The sequence below is a fragment of the Ambystoma mexicanum genome, chromosome 12 (genome assembly GCF_040938575.1).
Source record: "Ambystoma mexicanum isolate Mex_15411 chromosome 12, UKY_AmexF1_1, whole genome shotgun sequence".
NCBI lineage: Eukaryota > Metazoa > Chordata > Amphibia > Caudata > Ambystomatidae > Ambystoma > Ambystoma mexicanum.
In genome coordinates, this window is record NC_090936.1 from 1004267163 (window position 1) to 1004284357 (window position 17195).

General features: G+C 44.8%; 1 protein-coding gene across 3 annotated transcripts in view; it reads left to right on the top strand.

The window, feature by feature from the left end:
* The window catches only part of CCDC136 (coiled-coil domain containing 136), a 391788-nt gene that overhangs the window by 45005 nt on the left and 329588 nt on the right, over window positions 1-17195 (top strand). For all 3 annotated transcript variants that reach the window (XM_069629532.1, XM_069629531.1, XM_069629533.1), the window contains exon 2: window positions 5484-5600. In XM_069629532.1, the coding sequence (XP_069485633.1) occupies window positions 5484-5600 (117 nt within the window). The remainder of the gene's footprint in view (window positions 1-5483; window positions 5601-17195) is intronic.

The following is a 17195-nucleotide window of genomic DNA, read 5'->3' on the forward strand; positions in this document are numbered from 1 at the left end:
GGATGTCTATGCCTCCTTCTGAAAGGAGGTCGTATATTTCAGTTGAGTGTTTGGACATTGACCTTGCGTTTATTAGGTTGCAGTGGATTCTCTGGGTGAGATTTTGTTTTGAGGTTATTTGTTGTTCAAGTTTGTAGTTGTCTGTTCGTGATGTTTGCGCGTTGATGTCGGTAGGATGAAGAACGGCGACAGCCGCTTCTTCATTGAAGTGGTCCAGTAGGTTGGTAACAGGGCTGATTATTCTTGGTGTTTCTGCTGTGATGCTGTTCAGGTGAAGATGAACGGTGGTTTCTTCATTTAATCCGATTCTTGGGTGGGTGGTAGCATTGCTGGTTGTCGGTGCTTTGCCGTATTGTGCGAATAACAAATAAGGGCTTTGTAATTACTTTAAATCTGTATGCAATGTTTCATCAATTCCAGTATTCCAGTATCTTTAATAGTCCAATTGTGTGGTTTGCCAGATGTCTCAAGGGCTTGGGTTGGATTCTCACTTGTATCCTTATTGACAGTTTGCTAATTGCTACATCTTGCAGAATCTTTAAAAGTTTAGTGGCAGAAAAATTGTTATTTCATATGCTTCCAGGGATGTCATTTGGGGGTCGTGAGGGGTGGCAAGGGGTTTTTAACTGTAAGCTCCTGGGCTGTGGCCAGCACAATGTGCCTCTTTATTTTTGAAGTGCCTGGCTTTCTTGCTCAGGAATCTTTAAAAAAACATGGGGTTCCAAAAGTATAACACTTCGAGCAGAGACCCTAAACAAGAAAGAATAGGAATAACAAATCATTTTCTGCAATTCTATACAATAATTGCTAGACTCATTAAAGGTTTGTTTCAGGCACACTTCATTGGGTGAGTCACTGATTTAATCTGTTGTTAAACACCTCAACTCAGCCTTTCATTCTTCTGAGGTCGCTAAATGAGTACCAACACAGGATATGTGACATTGTATGTATATTTGTTCTATATAAAGCGCTTAAGCATAACTGCTATATAATAACACATCATTATCATTTGGCCTTGGACGTCTGCCTGCATTCACAGTAATTTTGTACTATGGGCCTATACACAGTGATATTAACGACACATATGGTGATCCATTCTTGTATGAAATGTATATCACATTATAGTGATATTGTTACCATATTTTCTGCAGTGTATTTAGGAACAATGCTATGCCATTTCCTTTTTTGTCAAGGGGTGAAAGGTTGTGTTCCATCGCTTCCAATGATGTCATTTTGGGGTGGAGACAAATTACATCACTTCCTGTGATTTCATCAGAGGTCAAGGGTCATGTGATGTCACTTCCACTACCCCTGGTATTTTGGTGAATTGACGTCCCTGTATGCTTCCTCCTTGCTTAATTAGAATTGTTACATCCTTCTTTCTATTCTAGTGGTCCAGTTTTCGGGGTCTGACAATATAAACCACTTCTTTGTATTTTGTATTTTTGTATTTATTTCAAGAACAGAGATGACAATTTTGATCGCAGATTACTCACAATAATGCAGTTACAGATGACGGAGGCATTCCCACTAAGGGTGGGGGAGCAAGAAGGTCAGGTGGGAAGGAGATAGGAGAGAAGGAATGGCATTGCAAGCTGGGAGAAAGATTGCTTCCATTTTTTAAGCGTTTAGCATGAGGCAGCAGAGAATCATCCAGTGGCGAATTGCAGCAAGAAAGTTCGTAATGAGTTACTAAGTCCTCCGTTCATCTCTTGGCACCTCCACCTTGACCTCTTTTTATCTTTCAAACAGTTAAGACTGCTATATGTAACAATTATGGAGCTAAAAAACCACTGACCTCCACATGGAACTTTGCATGCTTTAAAATTAGCAACACTTGCATTGTCAATGAGGAGGTGGCATCAAGGTGAAGGCTGGGCCAGGGCTTGCAGCACGAGAAGGATGCACTCAGTAGGGGTTGAGCCGACCATGACATATGGCATGTGTCACATGCCATGTTCAGCTCCAACCCCTTCTCTGGCTTCCTGGTGGTCATATACAGGAACCAGGAAGCTGTTCCAGCTTCCTGGTTCCTATTTATGAGCAGAACGGAGGAGCCAAGGTTGGCATGGAGTGATGGACGGAAGATGGAACAATAGGTAGGAAGGCTTTTTTAAACATTTGATGTGTATTTTGCATGTTTGAAGTGCGTGTCACATGTATCTATGCACTATGGGCCAGTAAGTGGTGGGTGAATGAGAAGAAATGTGACAGTGTGTTTGTTTCAATGTCCTGGGTGGGTGGGTGTGTGCTTGTTTGGAATATTCTGTGAGAGTGGAGTGGATGTAAGAGAAGGCGTATGAGTGACTGACTTGTGGGTGAATGAGTAGAAATGCGATAGTGTGTTTTAGAAAGTTCTGGGTGGGTGGGCGCATGTGTGCCTGTGTTGATCATGTAGTGAGAGTGGATGAGTGAGTGACTGGGTGGGTGAATGCATGGGAATGTGGTAGTGTGTGTTTGAATGTTCTGGGTCGGTGGGTGGGTGGATGTGTTCCTGTGTAGATAATGCAGTGTGAGTGGACATGAGAGAAGGCATATGGGGGAGTGACTGGTGAGTGAATGAGTATAAATGTGATGGTGTGTGCTTGAATGTTCTGGGTGGGTGGGTGGATGGGTGTGTGCCTGTGTGGAGAATGCTGTGTGAGTGGACACGAGAAAGGGTGTACTAGTGAGTGACTGGTGGGTGAATGAGTAGAAATGTGATGGTGTGTCTTTGAACTTTCTGGGTGGGTATGTGCCTTTGTGGTTAATGTATTGTGAGTGGATGTGAGAGAATCTGTATGAGTGAGTCACTGGTGGGTGAATGAGTATGAATGTGATAGTGTGTTTGAATGGTCTGGATGGGTACGCGCCTTTGTGGAGAATGCAGTGTGAGTGGATGCAAGAGAAGGTGCATGTGTCAGTGAGTGGTGGTTGAATGAGAAGGATTGTGATAGTGTGTGCTTCAGTGTTCTGGGTGGGTGCATTCCTGTGTGGAGAATGCAGTGCAAGGGGACCTGAGAGGTTTATGGGTGAGTGAATGGTGGGTGAGTAGGAATGTGAGTGTGTGTGTGAATGTTCTGGGTTGGTGGGTGCCAGTGTTAGTGTATGTGAGAGAAGGTGAGTAGGTGAGTGACTGGTAGGTGAAAGGGTATGAATGTGATTGTGTGTGTGAATGTTGTGTGTGTGGGTGGGTGGGTGCATGCCTGTTTGGTGAATGCAGTGTGAATGAATGTGAGAAGATGTATGGGTGAGTGAATGGTGGCTGAAAGGGATGCACACACGTGTGTTTATGCGTGTGTAAGGCCCTGGAAAACTGGGGATCATTAGAGCATTTTTGAAACGTCCTTTATTAACTTTGCATGTTTTACTGGTATTTTCGGCAGAGCCAAGTTCATGTGTGATTAGCTGGCTAGACTGGCAGTTTGGTGCAGCCAGTCTAGCCATTACTTACTGTGGCATGACATGTATTACTCTGCATCTTTGATGAAGCAAGCATGATAAGTTGTGTTACCTCTCGAGACTGTCCTTTTTGTGTAGAGGCCTGTACATTTCTTACTGCAGCATGACTTTTAATTAACCAAGTGTCTATGATGAAGCAAGCATGATATGTGTTCTTATGGGTTTACACTGGTTTACATTGGAACCAGTTTGGACATGTTTTCTTATTGTTACATGTCACCCTTAATGGCCAAACCAACGGGAGTATGTTCTTACGTAGGAGTACTGGCATATATTAGCAGAGCCAGCTTTGAGTCTAGTGCCAGTAATGATACTATAAAAAAGATCTCAAAGCGAACATGTTCTTATATGGGAATACTACCTGATGGAGTCAGCATGGAAATGTATGGGCACAGCCAGCATGAAAATGTTTTTATAAAGGCATACATTGCAGGGACCGGTATGCTGTTTGGTGACTTGCATCTATTGCATTTTTTTTATGAGTTTCCTTACACCCTACAAAACCGATTGCAAACTATCTGGCCTTTTACCCAAATTGTCACACAAAGTGTGCTGTGCAAATAACCATTTTAACCTATTATTCAAAACATTTTCTCTGGGGAGGGGAATAAACCGCTGATCCCCCAAACCTGTTTTTGTTAGTTCGGGCTCCCTTGCTGCGTTCGGTTGCAATCGCATGCTTGTGGCAAATATTTACAACCTCCAATAAGAACAACTCACAAACCACCACTGGTGGCTGGTATCATTGGGGACCAGGCACCGTTCTCTCCTTTCTAAGCTGGGTGAAACATTTAAGCTTTGACTAAAAAAAAAAAAAGTACTTCTTTCACTTGCAGTAGTGCATGCCCCTGCAGCGGCATAATCATCATGGACATTGCGCACACGTTGTGGTCCGTGCCGGACCTGTGCTTTTTTAAGGAGCTTGGAGAGGGGGCTCATCATTCCTCGCAGGGGGGTCCCCAAATCTTGTGCTATGTCATTGAGTACCAGCTCTGATGGGTGCAACACAGTGAAGTAGGTCCAGCCCCAGGGTGTGGGCCCGTAGAGCCCCCTTGCTAAAATCATAGGGGTTGAGAATAATCCTTTTAGCCGCGTGCACTTGTTTGTGTTTTCGTTTGTCAAATGGGGAATTTGAAAGCAATTTTCGAACTGAGGAGGGGACCCTTTACAGTTTCATTTGTGTGCAAAAAGGTCACCTCCATGTAAATTTCATTTGCCCTATGATGTGCAAAAAAGGTGTAAAACGTGCAAACTCACCCTCAAACAGTCTTTTTGCACTTTGCGGTGCAAATAGTGTAAATGCTGCCTGCCATTTATGCACAGCAGGCAGCATTAACAGTATTTTACTATAGAAACAGGTGCAAAAAGCAGGCATATTCCATAGGATTTCCATGCATTACCGTCAGCATCAAAACAAGATGCTAGTTGCAATGCAGGCGGATTTGTATGGAGGCAGGTATGGGGCTGGCGAAAATGGAAATTCTGATCCATGCCGGCTCCGCCGCCCACATTATTGAAAATCTGGTGGGATGTAGAAAGCATGTCTAAAGTTTGTATGCATGTTGATTAGGAATTATTTTAACATTACTTCAGATGGAAATAAGCCCCAAATTGTATCACTGATCGGTATTAGGGAAACCTCAGTTAATACTGATGCACTAGTCATTGGCCTCCCTGCCATTATCATGATTAATAGTGTTTACTACCGGTCATGGTGATGGCAAGCTTGAACCTTTTTTCATGTGCTCTGAAAGCTCTTTCAGAAATGCCTACAAATACCCCTCCTTAAAGGAATAACCAGAAATAGTTCCAATCGAAATGCTGCTCCCTGGTCTTTGATTAAATATTTATAGGTTACATTTCAGCAGCCATGACTGGTCTTCGAACACACTACAGAACTTGCAAGGAGAAAGCACACTTCAAAAGGCTGCACTATTGCCCATTCTCCCAGGCAATAGGCAGCCGCTGCAGCACTGCACCTCCAGTACCCCCTCTTCCTGAACCACTGAATGCCTGACTCCCTCTTTCTGCCTCCTTCACAGAACTATCCTGGACCCCTGTGCTCAATAAGGATTACACCGATGGGAGTGCTTCAGGCAGATGGCCCCCCCAGCCACCGACTGCGACGCAGCCCCAGTTCACTGTGGAACTCATGGATGGTAAGTTAACTCGCTGCACTCTTACTTACTGCTTGAGGTAGTGGTCTCAATGAGTCCCTGCAGCCACTGCTCAGTCAGAGCATGGAATGCCTAGTAAAATGCAAGACAGCTCTCTTTTCCCTCACCCCTACTTCATCACTCCTTTTGTTTTGCGACTCAAATATTATGTTCTAATGCAATGATTCTTACTTGATGTACGTATGGTATTACCCACTTTTGCAGAATGAACGTTTTGCCACATTGTTTTGCCACTTTTTTGCCGCATAATTATAGAAGGTAAGTTTGGGTAAGGTATATAGAAGGGGAGAAGAAAGGGAGAGAAAATTCTAGATTGAAAACTTAACGTGTTTTAATGATGCAGTTACGTCATTACGGCAATACGTTTCTGACGTTCTGACATCATTACGTTCTATACTAATCTTCAGTGTCCTGAATAAATCATGTAAATATGTATGTGTAAGTATTAAACTACTATCTTAAATAACTAAATATGTAGAAAAATAAAGTGACCTAACAAAATATCTAACTATACAATGCATCATTAAAACACGGTAGGTTTTCATACTAGAATCTTCGCCTAGAAATATTCAGTGGACTACGAGTCCCCAGTCGAATCAGTAGCATGCAACATCTATCACTTAAATAGACAGAAGTTCTTAACTTCAAAAAGGAAGTTCAGGTAAGCACGAATAAACAGACATATAAACACAACATTGTGCGCGGACAGGGTCCAACAGTTTGTTTCTGACATACTTTTTCTATCTTAATATCCCCCATGGGACAGAGTCTTTACTCTAAATGTACTGACTCCACTTGAACAACCTGATATACCACAGGTACAAAACTTATTTTGATACTAGTACATAAGTCTATTAAAAACTACGTTTTTTCCTTTAGCTACCCTATTCCTTTCCTTTCCATATTGAATTTCTTTTTGCATGAAGACAACTATGTAGACATAGCACTGCAGATATTCCGGAGTTGGCTTTTCCAATTCCACCAGGTAATAGATATCCATTAATTATGTTAATTAATTAATCCATTGATTATTTGAAAATAATGTATTTTCTAGAATTAGATACATGTATTTTTATTTATATGTTTCGCCGGCATTAATTGGACCAATGTTTAAGACGTTTTCGTTAAGTGAATGTTGTCTATGTGCTTATACTGCCATGGGAAGATATTGTTCCTGACGAAGGGAAAGAGTTCCCATAACACTTAGACCTGAAAGATGATAGTTGCAACATGGTGAGAATTGAATTGTGTGTGTGTAAATTGTAAATTAATGAATCATACTTTTAACAGATTATGAATGCATATACATTCTGAAGACATATATTTAAATATAATTTACTTATAACCTTCAATGCTCATACATTATTGACTGATTACTTTTTAGATACAATTCTTTTGAAATATACTTGGATTGTGCAAACTTGGAATGCCAAACTGGGCGCACACTTGGATTTTACAAACAGTATTCTGGAATTGTCAAACCGGGAATTTAATGTGGGTTAGAAAATTGAAATCACTGGGCATCAAATTGAAGTATTTTGGAGTGAACAAACAGGGAGTATATTGTGTTTGCCAAACAGGGATGGTACCGGGTTTGCCAATCTAGGGAATAGGAGAACTGTTCAAACTTGGAATATGGTGGGTTCACAGACATTTGCACCTGGGACTACTTTTATGGCAGGCATATATTACCGATTCTAGAACCAAAGCAATGACCAGATTCACACTGTCTCTCTATTTACACAATTAAATGATTTGCACGGGAGTTAGGGCTGGCACAATGACACATTCTGGCTGCTGTTAGCTGCATTGCAAACACTGGTGCAAAGGATGTCATGGCACAAGACCAGGCATACATATTTGGTCATTGTGGTGTTGCTACATCTACTATAGCAATGCCTGTGAAACAGTCCAAGGTTTGCTTTCCGAGAGCTAGGAGGAATTCTTAAATTGTGTGACAGATTCTTCACAATTATGAGGTCTGTGTTGCTGTTAGCGCCATTGCTATCACTGATATATTTTTGGTCATTGTGATATGATAGGTTATTTATAACAGACTTAACACCCAGAGGTTTCTAATCGCAGACGGGGATTGAACCTGTGTTGCTCCATATCGTCTTGCTTCCAAGGCGAGCATGTTGCCCCTGAGCTATCCTCCTGAGACCTGGTGCTGAAGCCTGTGCTGGTGTACTGTTCCGGTACTCCTGTACTATTTCCCCTACACTACAATCACTGCAAAGTCGATCACTGATCCAGCTTTCAGAAAAATTGGGTCATTGCCTTGGCCATGACAAGTAACGTATGTGCGCTGTAAAGAGGTTCCCAGAGGGAAGTGCTGCCAGAGACCCCACAAAGGGCTCTGCCTGCTGCCGTCTTGCAGGCTGTCTAGGGTAGGCTGAACCTGTCAGCAAGCTTGCAAGCAGACACGGCCTGGGAGCAGAGTCCTTAAGGTGGCGTCCACCACCCTGTAGCTTTGCTACCTGTCCAAGCCCTAGGAAACCATGTGTGTTGATCTCCCTTCCCCATGGCACCAGCAACACAAAGGGCATTTGAATCCAGCCAGAGATGGATTACCTGAACATGTTGGAAACGTGCCACGATCTGCTAATGGCCTTTAAAGGCAACTGGAGCCTCTGCTCTAATTGGGCATATTGGAAATGATCTGATAACTGAACACAATGGGCCTCATTATGAGTTTGGAGGTAGCCATGCCGTCATTACCGGCTTGGCTACCTCCAAACTCGTGTCCCGGTCCCAAAAAAAGGGAATTACCGGGCCATTCCGACTTTTGCGGGCCCGGTATTTCCCATTTTCGGGACCCAGACCCGATATGTCCCCATTCCCTTTGAGTCCCCATAGGGCTCAATGGGAATGGGGAGGATGCTAACAACGGACCCGTTAATGACAGGTCTGTTTTTAACATCCTGGTCTGGTCGCGGGTGCTGGTATGCACGTCTGGGAAGCCCAGACGTGCATACCGCCACCCGCGAGCAAACTCGTAATGTGGCGGCCCGGTATGAACGGTGCCGGTACCTTACCAGCACCGTTCATACTGCGGCCGCCAGGGTCGTAATGAGGCCCAATGTATTTTGGCAACTTGGTATGATGGAAATTGATACATTGATCAACGCTGCCTACATATGTATTGGAAGATTACGAATGCGGCTCCTGGCTCTTTGTTATGGTGCCTTGGAGACGCTTATATTAGCAGAAATGCACATATGCCATCCAGTAATATCACTAAACTTGTGGGCTGTGCCCTGGGATGGCTGAAGCGGTCTACTGGCGATGCTTTAATCATCGCATATTCAGGGTTTAAGAATAAGATGCACCATCTCCTTGAGGTCTATTCCAAAGAACAAAACTTGGTGGAGCTTGCGGAGAGATCTACTTTTGGCTTATTTGCAGTATTCTACCAGGGGCGTGAGGCTGTATCCTCATATGTGCATAGCTTCTTGGGGAATGGTGTTTAAGAAGGACATGTAATGATGTCATGACTCTTGCAAACCTGGGGGCTCAACAGGGGATCCCCGAGGGAGGATAGGCTGTGTCGCTTTTGTGGTGACATGATCATTGAGCGAGTCAAACATCTCCTCTTGGACTGTGAAGCACTGTAGGAAATTAGGAGTAGGTACATGTTGTCTTGGGATGGTCAGGAGTACGATCATGTGGAGGATGTCTGGGATACAGTCATGTATGGGAACATTGATGCATGTATATATTATGTGATGAAATAATGGATTCATATTTAAAGAATGTTTAGAATGTTAAATATTTGATGAAATAATGAAAAGGATTTTAATGGGGAAGATGTCTCGAATATATGTATGCAAGGTAACATCGATACATGTACATATTATGCGACGAAAATATGGGTTCATATGGAAAGTATGTTTTAGAATATTCAATTTCTCATGAAACACTGAGAATAATGGTGATGATTGTATTGTAACGATGATGAGTATTTAAAGTTGACTATTTATAGTCGTACTGTATAGCACTTAATAAAAAAAATGGTAATGAATTGAGTATGCTGGAAACTGGCAATGATGTGTTGCGTTAATTAGGCATAATGTAAATTGCCAACAGTCTGCTAGCAGGCCTTCAAATATGCATGCATAAGAAAACAGACAGAATAATATTAATTTATCAACATATTTGGCGTCTTTCAGTGGGAACCCTTATTTGTATTTGATAGTGTTTTGTGTACACCCGCATGCTGCCTTCTGGACCCTCCTGAGCGCTCTTGAATCCCTGGTGCAAAGCCTGGTTCTTCCACTCTGCGTGACTGCAGCTAATTAACTTCAACAGGACTTGGAAACTGTACTGATGGGCTTGCAAACACGCTGTGACTGGGTGTGGGAGGCTCTGGGATATTTCACAAGTCTGCAGCATGTAGTGCTAATTAAAAACATTGGAACTCATAGCTCTGTTTTATCAAGTACTAAAGGTTCCGTTGCTTAGGAACTCTTTGAGGGTACCGCGTTAACGGTAAAACCATGTATTATTTTAAATACCTCCTATTTGTAAAGTAGTACCTACTTATGAACATGTGTGTACTTTCTACGTACCCCAGTCTGTGAATACCTCATGTGAATGTATCTCATGGTAATTTGAAATGCCTCGCGGTTGTCCCTTTACCACCGTACACATCCTGAGGCCCTACAGGTTGCTGATGATGCGTTAGTCCAATCAAACAATCCCAGAGTTACAGGTTTTAATGGCTTATACTGGACTTCATGGAGCAGCTGAAGCTTCTTGAAGTCACAAGGATTTCCTCTTCTTCAGGCCATTCATTGGAAACGCCGCCTGAAGATTTGGTTTGCAAGACTTTCAACTGAGGTGAGGTTGAGTCAATGCTTTGGAACTGTAGCAGCTGAGCAAAGAGACAGGGGCTAGTCTTGGTGTTAAAGACTCTTGGCCAGAGTTTCTGAGCTCACTCTGCCCTGGCATCCACCAAGGCAGGATGCCACAGCTAAATGGAGTCCCATTGGGACATACTAGCCAACTCCCCATTAGATGAGGGAGTTCCTGCCACCACCTCATTAATTCTCCCTAATGTTACAATTCGGTCATGTTTACCTAATAAAATGCAAAGATGGTTAATACGTTATTTGTCTTTCAGTCCCTTTGAAAGGTCTTGATTTCGGCTCTCCAACATTGCCAGATGTCCATTAGAATGGAGCTTGAGGGCATATTGACTGCAGGACTTTCTCCCATTTAAAGCCCTTCTAGATTTCGGCTACCATAGTTGCCAGGGTCATTCATTTTGGCCAATAAGCCAAGTCCAAGGAGCATTGGTGTCATATATATGAGGCTTATTTTGCTCCCGCAATTATGAAGCCGGAATCTGCATACAACACGCTCCATGCATTTCATCCGAAACGATGACACCCCTCCATCACAAAATGCCAAGGTTGGGCTAATAGTAAAGGCATTTAAGTCCAGACTCCTTTGAATATGTGCAATACAGGCTGAAACAAATAATCTACTTAGATCCATGTGAATGATCGTGGAGAAGGCATGTTGCAAGTGATTTTTTTTGCATTTCGATCTCTAAGAGATATTTTGTAAATACTTCAGACAGACTTTAAACAACTACATCACGATTGTAGACTAAATGAATCTACATTTGGGGAGAGAAGACAGAGTAGTTTACAATTGAGATTCACACACAACATTAGCCAAAGCAATGGCAATAGCACAAATAGTCAAAGGAAATCAAGATGACTCCTGTGTTTTTGATGCAATGCAGCCATCCTGATCTCATGATGAAAGCGATTGATACTACCTCAGGGATGTGATCCCAAAGTGACATGCTGATTTGTATTTATTGCTACTTGCACACAGGGGTAAGGTCCCATCTTGGGCAGGTTTTTGGGAAAATGGCTCATCATCATCAAAATGTTCATTTTGGTAAAAACAAGGCATACCATAAAAACACAACAAAATTAACAATCAACTAAAATTACATTACAAAATCCCTAAAAGCGAAACCAAAAAATTCGAAAGCAGGCAGACCTTAGTAAAGATTCTCTCAGGGATACAGAACACTTTAAAAACACCAAACCAGCCCACCCGACCTGAACAGAGTCCACCCGTAACAGATAGTACAATGCAGGCTCGTAGCAACGAAAAGCACGAACCTGCAAAACGGGTTTCAGTGTATGCACTCTGGTCACAGAGAAAGTGGGGAAGAACAATACAAAGTGTGCCAGATCTTACTAGGGCGCCCCGCAGAAAAACACATGACTGATCCACATCCCCCTTTGACTAAATCGTCAACACAGCGCTCAGATGTATACAATTAACACGTGCCCTTGCAACAAGAAAGCGCTGGGAAGGATGGCAAGCCCAACTTAGATATGTCTGAAGACCAGGAGACGTGATAATCGAATGCTTCCTATTAGCTGGCTTCATAATCTCCAAAGACTCTCTCCTAGCCAGAAGAGACCGGAGTACACTCACTTTTGCAGGTTTTATGACCTCCGGGGAGAATAGAGTTGATGTTAGAAAACAACGACCCACACCCGCATCAGCCAGCAAGGCGTTCACATAGCTGAGCCAGGGGATTTTCAAATGGGGGTTTCTGAACACCAAGTAACCCATTAGTTTGTGGGTTAAAGTAGCTTTAGTATTCCCCCAAAATCTGAGCCAATGACTGACTGGCAAGGATAGAGCCAGGTCACCCAGAAACCAACAGCCCAGTTCTTTTTGAACTGCATAATTAGGGTAGACCCAGGCAACCCCAGAATGCTCGTTAATAAAGCATTCTCAACCACCTGGATCCGCTCGATTTCACCAAATCCCCACATCTCCATACCATATTGTGCCACAGAAGTGGCTTGGCCACGATAAACATTGAGCACAAGCTCTATCGGTTTTGTGTTCAACGATCCCAAAGCCCTGCTACCCCCCCCCAATGGCCTGATTGAATCTTAAAGACTGCTTCCTGACATGTACCTCCACCCTAAGGCTTGTGGAGAATTTCACCCCCAGGTAATCAAAATAATCCGCTGTTGGGATTAGGTCCCCCTTCAAAAAAAATGACTGAGAACCTCGGGGAACACGTCCCCCTGCAACAGACCATAACGGCCGATTTCTGAGCATTTATCTCCAGCCCCAAAGTTTCCATAAAGCGGGAATATTCATCAACAAGATGTTGCAGGGGGTTTGGGTGCGTTTGACCGTCTGAGAACTGATTGCGGCAAACTGACCGGAAATAAACAGCCCGCCTGCAATCAGTTCTCAGAAGCTGAAAGACACTCAAACCAACCTCCCACGCCCCTTCCCCACTTACCTGAATCCCGTCGCCTGGTCCACTTCGGCCCTGCAGGGTCGGATCTGTCCCTCTAATGCAGGTCGTCTCTGACGCCGCAGGGTCCCTTTTCTTTTTGCCATACCCTGCCTCCAATATCGAGGAACGGGGGACACCCCTGCAACCCCCCAAGGCCAATACACACTGATCATGGCGAGTGGGGGACACCCTGAAACCCCCTCTCCCCATGATTGGTGTGAATTAGCCAATTTGTTTGAATATATTCGGTCGAAAAGTATAGGCAAAATTCAATCAAATGTACCATTCGTCCAAATGTATTTGAACAAATTTACCAATACCATTGTAGGGATCTGGGGGTGTGAGCTAAGAGAACCGTGTCACCTGCACACGCTAGTAAAGGCAAACGCCTATTACCCGGCCCAGGAAAGTCAGAAGAGGATTTCAGCGAATTATCATATAGTTTAGTTTAGTTTAGTTTAGTTTAGTTTAGTTTCTTTATTTGTACCGCGCGCCGAACCCTGGGGTAACCGGGCGCCAGAGACTTAGAGACAGTTACAACATGGCAAGAATATGCAATACAGGCTGTGAAATAACAACATTAAAGTGTGTTGGACCAGGTTACAAGATGGTCGACAAGGACATGCGGAGATGAAGTACATTAAGCAGAATTTTTGTTGGCAAGCCATGTTTTAGTATTGGCTCTAAAAGTCCAAAAAGAGGGTTCTGCTCTAACAGTTAGAGGCGTTCCATAGTTTGGCAGCTAGGATCGGGAAGCTGGCGCCACCTGCTTTTTTTAGGGAGAATTTGGGAATGGAGAGGCAATGTGAGTATGGCGTTCTAGTTGGTCAAGTAGATGTGTGATTGTGGAACTTGTCTGCCAGGTATTTGGGTGCGTCATTGGAGCAGCATTTATGGACGATGACGAGGGATCTGAGCGGGATTCTGTCTCATACAGGGAGCCAGTGAGCATCTTGCCTGAAGCTGGAGATGTGAGCGTGTTGAGGGATACTGAGGGCGGCTCTGAGGGCATTAATTTGAAGCACCTGTAGTTTGTTCAGCTTGCGTTCTGATGTGCCGAGAAAGAGTGTGTTACAGTAGTCAATTTTTGAGAGCACTAGCGCTCTGGCTAGTGTAATGCAGCTGGGAGGAGATAGGAAGGGTTTGCAGGCGTTGATAAGCTTATTTGTATAAACTGTGGATGAGGCTATGGCATTCACCTGTCTTTTGAGCGAGATGGTAGAGTCTAGATAAACCCCAAGGGTTTTAATTTCTTTGGCTACTGTGATTAGGTCTATGTTGATGGATGCGTAACGGGGGTCTAGTTTGTTTAGCCGTGGTTGGGAGCCGACTAGAAGGAGCTCAGTTTTCTCGTCGTTGAGGCGTAGACCGTGCTCAGCCATCCAGGCTTGGATCTCCAAATATAGGTTGTTGATTTTGGTGGAGTCCTCATCGCAGCACCCTGATAGGGTGATGAGAACCTGGGTATCGTCAGCATAGTTTGTGTATGTGACACCCAGGTTATCTAGGCAGTCAAACAATAGCTTAGTGAAGATATTGTATAGGGTCGGCGAGACGCACAAGCCTTGAGGGTCGCCGCAGGTGATGGGGACAGGGAGTGCTGAGGCCCCCGGGGAGAAAACCCGGGTGGTTCGGTTGGCTAAGAAGGACTGGATCCAGGTAGTCGCCTGGTTAGAGAAGGCTGCTGAGGTCATCAGATGTTCCATGAGGATCTAATGGTCGACGAGGTCGAAGGCTGCTGATAGATCTAGTAGTAGGAGAATGGCTAGATTACCCTTGTCCTTTGCCTCGTCCATCTGGATTTTTAGGTCCAGTAGGGCTGACTCTGTTCCGTGCCTTGGCCTGAAGCCGGATTGTCTAAGACCTAGGAGGTTGTTGTCTTCCAGGTGCTTCTGTATTTGCAGGTAGGCCACTCTGTCTAAGATTTTTAGGATGTAGGGAACGGTGGTGATAGGCCTGTAGTTGGTTGGGTTATTGGGGTCTAGATTAGGTTCTTTTAGTAGTGGCATGACCCAGACCTCCTTGAGGCTACTGGGCACTGAGCTTGATTTGAAGAATGCATTGATAAGGGCTGTTATGAAGGGGGCCAGAATGTTGGTACCTTCCTGGATGATGGGAGCTGGGCATGAGTCCCCTTGGCATCTGAAGGGTTTGAGGCCCTTAATGATGCTTACTACTTCTTTAGTGGATACTTGTGATAAGGAGAAGGGGGGACTAGTGGGAGTTTTGGGAGTGGTGGACGGCGGGCGGTTTGTTTTTATGGAAAGGCTAAGCTTTTTCTGTTCGATTTTGGATTGTAACATGGTGATTTTGTCTGCTAGGGCTTTTTGAATCCTCTCACACCAGTCTGCATCTTTCACGAAGGTTTCTGGCAGTGTGGGGGGGGGGGGATTCGAGTTCAATGAGGATATTAAAGAGCTCTTTTGTTTTGGATTTGGTGCTATCGATTCTGTTATCATATGTCTCTTTTTTGGCCTTGAGGATGGCGGTTTGTAGGTGGAGGCTGCTATCGAGAGTTGTGTTTTGTTGGATAGGTTGGGTGTTTTTCTCCAGGTGGCTTCTGCGGCTCGTTTGGAGTTTCGGAGGATTTTTAGCTCTGGTGTGAACCATTTGTTCATGTGGGCTGCCGGTTTGGCTTTGGAGAGTTTGAGGGGAGCGATGGTGTCTGCTGCTGATTCTAACGTTTTGTAGAGGTCAGCAAGTTTCTCCGCATCTAGATTAACGTAGTTAGTGGGGGTAAGGATGTTGTCTATAAGTGGGCGGAGGTTTTGTAAGGTGATGTTGCGGTTGTTTCTGGTGAGGGTTTGGGGGATGGTGGTTGGCGTGTTTGGTTGTGATTTCCCCAGGATGGAGAAGGAGATGGCGTGGTGGTCAGACCATGCGGTTTGCTCGTTTTTTGTGATGGTCGTAGAGCAGTTGAGATCCGCTAGCCAGTCCAGGTTCCTGCCTTTGTTGTGGGTAGGGTCTGTGATTCTGAGCCTGAACCCTAGTTGGGAGATGGTGCTTTCCAGGGAGAGCGCATAGCCATCGTTTGGGTCGCCGAGACCGAGGTCGCCAAGTAGGATAATTTGAGATCCTGTTTTGGTGTTGGTGGTCAAAAGGTCAGATATCTCTTCCTCAAATGTGATGATGGGGCCGGGGGGGTCTTTAAAGGAGGTGTACTAGTATGGTTTGTGTAGCAGAGAGTTGGAGCTTGGCTGATAAGTTCTGCAGAGCGGAAGCTGGGCTATGGGATTAATCTAAGGCCAAGGCATGTTTTGGCGATGAAGGCTACTCCTCCTCCTTTACCTGTGTCCCGGTCTTTCCTTAGTATTGAATAACCTTCTGGGATGGCGAGGGATAGAGCTGGGCCTGCTGCTTGGTGCAGCCAGGTTTCAGTGATAGCCAGGAAGTGCAAGTTGTTGGCAGAGATGAGGTCTGCGATATCTATCGCATGGGCGACCAGGGAGCGGGCATTGATGAGGGCGCCCTTGATCAATGGCTGTTCAGAGGTGTTCAAGGGGGCTGTTTGGGCGATGTTCAAAGTTTGGGCGGTATTGGCTTGATTGAGCGTGGGATGAGGGGAGTGTCTTTTGGCGAGAGTCTTGAGGTTTATGAACCAAGAGCCGAGTCTCAGGTTTCTATCTTTCAATGTGCATGGGTTCCAGGGAGTGGGCGGAGCAGCAAATCAGCGCATCCATTCTATGGGGCTGAGGGTGCCGTTAGGCTGGTCAATATGTTGGGCCTCGAGAAAACCCATGGTCGAGGTGTATGAGGGATGTTGGTTTGGGGCCGATTGTGGACGGGGTTTGTGGCATGTGGTGTTATTTAGGTGGAGCAAGGCGAGTGTGGCCGATAAGGTGAGAATGACTACGTAGAGGTTTGCCATGGGTGGGCAGTGTGAGACCTGGATATAGTGGGTGAGGTAGACTAGATTGCAATTGGATAGTTTGGGTGGAACGGGACTGACTGGGTCGGGATAGGGAGGAGGGCAAGTAGTCAAGACCAGAATAAGCTACAATAGGCATAGTGGTCAATAGACTAGGGCACAGAGGCTGGAAAGTGGGTACATTCAAAAGTGAGGCACGGTGGTCAGCAGACTAAGGCACAATGGCTAGCAGGTAGGCACAGTCAAGGTGAGGCACAGTGGTCTGCACAATGGCTAGCAGGTAGGCACAATCAATGTGAGGCACAGTGGTCACTACAATGCCTAGCAGGTGGGCACAATCAATGTGAGGCACAGTGGTCAGTACAATGGCTAGCAAGTAGACACAATCAGGGTGAGGCGCAGTGGTCAGTAC